At 42.5% G+C, this 6,678-nt stretch overlaps 1 protein-coding gene across 1 annotated transcript in view; it reads left to right on the top strand.

Moving 5' to 3' along the window:
• Positions 1-2,874: 2,874 nt before the first annotated feature.
• The window catches only part of LOC126248877 (venom acid phosphatase Acph-1-like), a 258,717-nt gene continuing 254,913 nt past the window's right edge, over positions 2,875-6,678 (top strand). The window contains exon 1 of the mRNA XM_049950325.1: positions 2,875-3,003. Within this exon, the coding sequence (XP_049806282.1) occupies positions 2,926-3,003 (78 nt within the window). The 5' untranslated portion in view covers positions 2,875-2,925. The remainder of the gene's footprint in view (positions 3,004-6,678) is intronic.

The raw sequence follows: 6,678 nt of genomic DNA, 5'->3' as shown, positions 1-6,678 counted from the left end.
AAACTGATCTTTCCCAAGGTCGGCTTCTACCAGTTTTTCCATTCGTCTGTAAAGAATTCGTGTCAGTATTTTGCAGCCGTGATTCATTAAATTGATAGTTCGGTAATTTTCATACCTGTCAACACCTGCCTTCTTTGGGATTGGAATTATTACATTCTTCTTGAAGTCTGAGGGTATTTCGCCTGTCTCATACATCTTACTCACCAGACGGTAGAGTTTTGTAAGGGCTGGCTCTCCCAAGGCTATCAGAAGTTCTAATGGAATGTTGTCTACTCCCGGGGCCTTGTTTCGACTTAGATATTTCAGTGCTCTGTCAAATTCTTCACGCAGTACCGTATCTCCCATTTCATCTTCACCTATGGCCTCTTCCAGTTCCATAATATATCCGCCAAATACGTCGCCCTTGTGTAGACTCTTTATATACTCCTTCCACCTTTCTGCTTTCCCTTCTTTGGTTAGAACTGGTTTTCCATCGAGCTCTTGATATTCATACAAGTGGTTCTCTTTTCTCCAAAGGTCTCTTTAATTTTCCTTTAGGCAGTATCTATCATACCCCTAGTAATATATGCCGCTACATCCTCACATCTGTCCTCTAGCCATCCCGGCTTAGCTATTTTGAACTTCCTGTCGATCTCATTTTTGAGACGGTTGTATTCCTTTTTGCCTGTTTCGTTAACTGAATTTTTATACTTTCTCCTTTCATCAATTAAATTCAATATTTCTTCTGTTACCCAAGGATTTCTACTACCCCTCGTCATTTTACCTACTTAATCCTCCGCTGCCTTCACTATTTCATCTCTTAAATCTACCCATTATTATTCTACTGTATTTCTTTCCCGTGTTCTTGTCAATCGTTCCCTAATGCTCTCTCTGAAACTCTCTACAACCTCTGGTTCTTTCAGTTTATCAAGGTTTCATCTCCTTAAATTCCCACCTTGTTGCAGTTTCTTCAGTTTTAGTCTACAGTTCATAATCAATAGATTGTTGTCAGAATCCATATCTGCCCCTGGCAATATCTTACAATTTAAAACCTGCTTCCTAAAACACTGTTCGAATGGTTCAAATGGCTCTAAGCACTATGGGACTTAACATCTGAGGTCATCAGTCTCCTAGACTTAGAATTACTTAAACCTAACTAACCTAAGAACATCACATACATCCATGCCCGAGGCAGGATTCGAACATGCGACCGTAGCAGCAGCGCGGTTCCGGACTGAAGCACCTAGAACCGCTCGGTCACGGCGGCCGGCTAAATGTCTGTCTTACCATTATATAATCTATCTGAAATCTTCCAGTGTCTCCAGGCCTCTTCCACTTATACAACCTTCTTTCACGATTCTTAAATCAAGTGTTAGCTACCATTACGTTATGCTCTGTGCAAAATTCTACCAGGCTGCTTCCTCTTTCATTCCTTACCCCCATTCCATATCCACCTACTACTTTTCCTTCTCTTCCTTTCCATACAATCGAATTCCAGTCCCCCATGACTATTAAATTTCCGTCTCCCTTCACTATCTGAATAATTTCTTTTATCTCATCATACATTTCTTCAATCGCTTCTTTGTCTGCGGAGCTAGTTGGCATATAAACTTGTACTACTGTGGTAGTCGTGGGCTTCGTGTCTATTTTGGCTACGATAAGGCGTTCACTATGCTTATCTGAGTTCCTATTTTTTAATCCATTAGTAAACGAATTCCTGCATTACCCCTATCTGATTTTGTATTTATAACCCTGTATTCACCTGACGAGAAGTCTTGTTCCTCCTGCCACCGAACTTCACTAATTCCCACTATATCTAACTTTAACCTATCCATTTTCCTTTTTATATTTTCCAACCTACCTGCCCGATTAAGGGACCTGGCATTCCACACTCCGGTCCGTAGAACCCCACTTTTGTTTCTCCTGATAAAGACGTCCTCCTGTGTAGACCCCGCCCGGTGATCCGAATGGGGGACTATTTTACCTCCGGTATATTTTACCCCAAGAGGACGCCATCATCATTTAACCATACAGTAAAGCCGCATGTCCTCGGGAAAAAATTAGATTCCCCTTGATTTCAGCCGTTCGCAGTACCAGCACAGCAAGGCCGTTTTGTTTAATGTTACAAGGCCAGATCAGTCAATCATCCAGTCTGTTGCCGCTGCAACTACTGAATAGGCTGCTGCCCCTCTTCAGGAAACCACACGTTCTTCTGGCCTCTCAACAGATACCCTTGCGTTGTGGTTGCACCTACGGTACGGCTATCCGTATCGCTGAGGCACACAAGCAACGTCAAGGTCCATGGTTCATGGAGGGGACTTAACTCCTATGCAAAGCCGGCCGGAGTGTCCGTGCGGTTCTAGGCGCTACAGTCTGGAACCGAGCGACCGCTACGGTCGCAGGTTCGAATCCTGCCTCGGGAATGGACGTGAGTGATGTCCTTAGGTTAGTTAGGTTTAATTAGTTCTAAGTTCTAGGTGACTGATGACCTCAGACGTTAAGTCGCATAGTGCTCAGAGCCATTTGAACCATGCTATGCAAAGTGAATAGGATGAGTTCAGGCGCGATCCCATCCTTCGTGACAGTCGGAGAACAGTTGAAGCACAGTATGAACACAGTACGCTGTGAGGGAACCGGCCCTTACAGGTGTGACTAATATTTTGTCCGTTGAGCATATTTCCTTGCGAGGATTGTATCCTGATACTTCAGAGTCGAGCGCTACTGCAAAAGCGTGCATTTGCGACCTGGGGTACCAATTCCGGTCACAGCTCATCACGCGTTAATAGTTACGCGACGTACATCGAGATACCGGCTGCGAACGTTAATTGCGGATTATGCGGCGGCGGCGTCTGTGTTCGCGAGCAGGAAGAAGCAGCGGTGTGCGGGAGTGGGGACTGGGGCAACGTAGCGCTGTTTGCGCGGTTCGGCGCCAGTCGAACACCAGACATGGCAGCGCGCCGACTGCCGCTGCCTCTGCTGTTGCTCGCGGCTTGTGCAACCGCGGAGCTGCGTCTCGTCTCCGTCGTAAGTCCGCGCCTCTGCTGTCACAGCCTAACTCCGCCATTCAACTACTAACAGTTAATGGTTCTACAGCTAACAAGGCGACCCTCCATACTGTAAATCACGGATTTTGATGCGCTTCAAATATATTGTAGAGGCATTTACCCTGAGTGCCTGGCTATCCGGTTTTTTAGCGACGGGCCTTGGTTTTTGAGAAAGTGAATTTTGAAGTTCATTGCGTGATTTGTATATCCGTAACATTGCATGTATTTCAAGCAAGTCAGCGTAGCGCAGCGGAAAAGGTTCACGGCTACCGCGCTGGAGGTACTGTGTTCGAATCCTGCTCCCATATGATTTTTTTATGGATACAAGAACCATCCTGAAAATTTGGTCCTAACGTTCAAAAACTAGTAGACGAATTAACTGGGAAATACAGAAATGTAGTCGTGTCCTGCACGAAATCTGGGAAGTTCACGAAACTGGTGTACGAAGAATTTTTGCGTTCCGTAATTCTTCCATACGTGGCACAGATTTTTTTTTTTTTTTTTTTTTTTTTTTTTTTTTTTTTTTTTTTTTTTTTTTTTTTTTTTTTTTGGGTGTACAAACCGATTCAGCTTTATACGATCATCTATTCACTGATGAAAGGAAAGCGAGCACTTGCACCCTAGAAGTGGTCCCACCAAAGTGCACTCCTTATTGGCCGGCCGAAGTGGCCGTGCGGTTAAAGGCGCTGCAGTCTGGAACCGCAAGACCGCTACGGTCGCAGGTTCGAATCCTGCCTCGGGCATGGATGTTTGTGATGTCCTTAGGTTAGTTAGGTTTAACTAGTTCTAAGTTCTAGGGGACTAATGACCTCAGCAGTTGAGTCCCATGGTGCTCAGAGCCATTTGAACCATTTTTTGAACTCCTTATTGCCAACCCTGCGATGTTTATTTTTACCGACAGGTGAAAATCTTCACGTAAATTATTCAGAATTCTCCCGACTTGGTGTAAGACAATAGAGAGATCGCTTCTTGGGAAGATTCGAAAAAATTACATTCGCTAAACCTACATCAATTCAGCGCATCTAATTTTGAAAGCATGATTAGATACGCATGGTTCGCAATCGAAATTAGCGGATGAAAGAGAAATCTTTTTGAATGCAAAAGAATTGTGTTTCCCGGTATCGCTCATGAAGAAACCGTGCGCCTGCAAGACGGTTGCTTTCATAAAATGCGCATGGTGCTGCGAAACTTTGTGCTTCGGTTGTTTTTATGATAAGTATCACCCACAATATTGTTCTGGCACATCAAGCAATGTGCACGATGAAAAATAAGATTTTGTAATATTGTATGACAGAAAAAATTAATAACTGAACAATTCTTTATAATGTCGCACACCTTACACTGTTTGTTGATATTCTTAGAAATAAAATTGAAAAATTCGGTCGATTTTGGAAAAAAAACAACAAAAGTACAAGAGGAGGACTCGAACACGGTACCTCCACCGGGGTAGCCGTGAACCTTTAGCGCTGCGCTACGCTGACTTGCTCGGAATATATGTAATGTTACGGGCATACAAAGCCCGCAATGAACTTCAAAATCGATTTTCTCAAAAACCAAGGCCCATCGCTAAAAAAACCGGATAGCCAGGTACTCAGGGTAAGTGCCTCTACAACATATTTGAAGCGCATCAAAATCAGTGATTTACAGTATGGAGGGTCCCCTTGTGAGACTCTTTCCGACGTTTCCCTCCCTGTGCCTGTCTTTTCCGACCTCTTCATCTTTCGTGTTGTCCATTTTGTTCTTAGGCCTCTTTTCCGCAGTCGCAGTTACACAAGGATTATAGGTTGTAAACCGTTTTTCACAGTTATAATAACAGTCTTATATAGACCATTAGCGTTTCACTTTATTTGAAAACATCTCAGGTAGTCACTGTAACAATGTGGTTTTTCTTACAAATCTGTTGGCCAAGATACTCGTGTATTAAATTAAATTTGCATGAAAAACCACATTGTTGCAGTGACCACTGAAGAACCTTTGAAATAAAACGAAACACATATGGTCTAAATGACTTTCATTACAGTCGTAGAAGACTATACGACGCGTGGTCGAAACGTTACGGGAATTTTATATTTCACGGGATTTATACATCTGAGTTTCAAATATTTTTATCTTGTTGATACATATGTTCCTGGTGTATGTTTGCGTTTTAAGCCGTTTTGAATATTTAGTTAGTTGTTGACAGTCGAAAAGGTTATACGTGTTTCTAGCGATCGGCGAATTTTTATTGTCGAAGAAGATGGCTCACAGAATTTGCATTAAATTTTGTTTGAAAAATGGAATAAAGTGCAGCACCACATTAGAAATACTTACTGTGACTTTTGGCGAATCTACTATGACTAAGACAAGAGTTTACGAGTGGCATAAACGTTTCAAAGAGGATGGAGAAGACCTTGAAGATGACAATCACCCTGCATCCCCTAGCACATCAATTGCTGACGACAGTGTGGAAGAAGTAAAGAAAATGGTTCTGGCACCGCCGAATCACCATCAGAATGGTTGCTTATAATGTTGGCATATCCTCTGGCTCATGCAAAGAAATTTTAGCATGTTTTGGGCATGGAACATGTAGCAGCAAAGTTTGTTCCGAAATTGTTGAATTTCGACCAAAAACGATGTCGCGTGGACATCGCTCAGGATCTGCTGAATGAAGTCGACAGCGACAGAGAACTTCTAAAGAAGGTTGTAATAGATGACGAAACATGAGTATCCGTGTATGACGTCGAAACCAAGGCCCAAACGTCCCAATGGAAACTGCCTGAAGAGCCAAGACCGCAAAAAAATTCGACAAGGTCGATCACATGAGAAAGTTCTTCACATGTTTTATTCCATTATAATGGGGTAGTTCATCGTGAGATCTTGTGGTCGTATGGTCAATAAGGAATACCACCTGAAAGTTACGCGCCTTTTATTTGAAGCAATCCGAAGAAAACGACCAGAATTGTGGCAAAACCAATCGTGAAAATTGCATCACCATAATGCTCCCACTCACACCTCAATGCTTGTTCGTGATTTTTTGGCAAAAACCAAAACCGTTATGTTGCTTTAGCTGGACATTGCCCCTTGTGACTTCTTTTTATTCCCGAGACTGAAGAGAACCACGAAAGAACGTCGTTTTGCCACCACTGATGAGGTAAAAACAGAATCGCTTAAGGAGCTGAACACCGGAAAGAAAAGTGAGTTCCAGAAGTGCTTCTATAATTGGAAAAAGCGCTGAAATAATTGTATTATATCTGAGGGGGATTGCTTTGAAGGGCATAAAGTTGACGTTGATGAATAACTAAAGATTCTTAAAGAAAAAAAATTTCCGTTATTTTTTGATCACATCTCGTATACAGAGTGTTCCATGAGGAATGGTCAGTATTCTGGGATATGATAAGAGCTATCACTCAAAGCAAAGAAGTCTAGTAAACATGGGTGCTAAAATGCATACCTAAAGAACTATGGTCACTTCTTCATCTTCGATGCTGCGAAACAAATCTTTTATACTGCAAGCTTTCCATATTTTCAGAGGTGGTAGTATGGACCCAAACACGAAAAAAAGTCGGTAAACATGGACTCTAAAATGCACACCTTAAGAGCTATGAGCACTTTTTCATCTTCGCTGCTGTGGAAAAACACATCTTTCTTTTACTCAACAAGTGCTCATAGCTCTTAA

Source organism: Schistocerca nitens, chromosome 3 (assembly GCF_023898315.1).
Source record: "Schistocerca nitens isolate TAMUIC-IGC-003100 chromosome 3, iqSchNite1.1, whole genome shotgun sequence".
NCBI classification, from domain to species: domain Eukaryota; kingdom Metazoa; phylum Arthropoda; class Insecta; order Orthoptera; family Acrididae; genus Schistocerca; species Schistocerca nitens.
The sequence above is the reverse complement of the archived record's forward strand: the minus strand, read 5'-3'. Positions and strand labels throughout refer to the sequence as shown.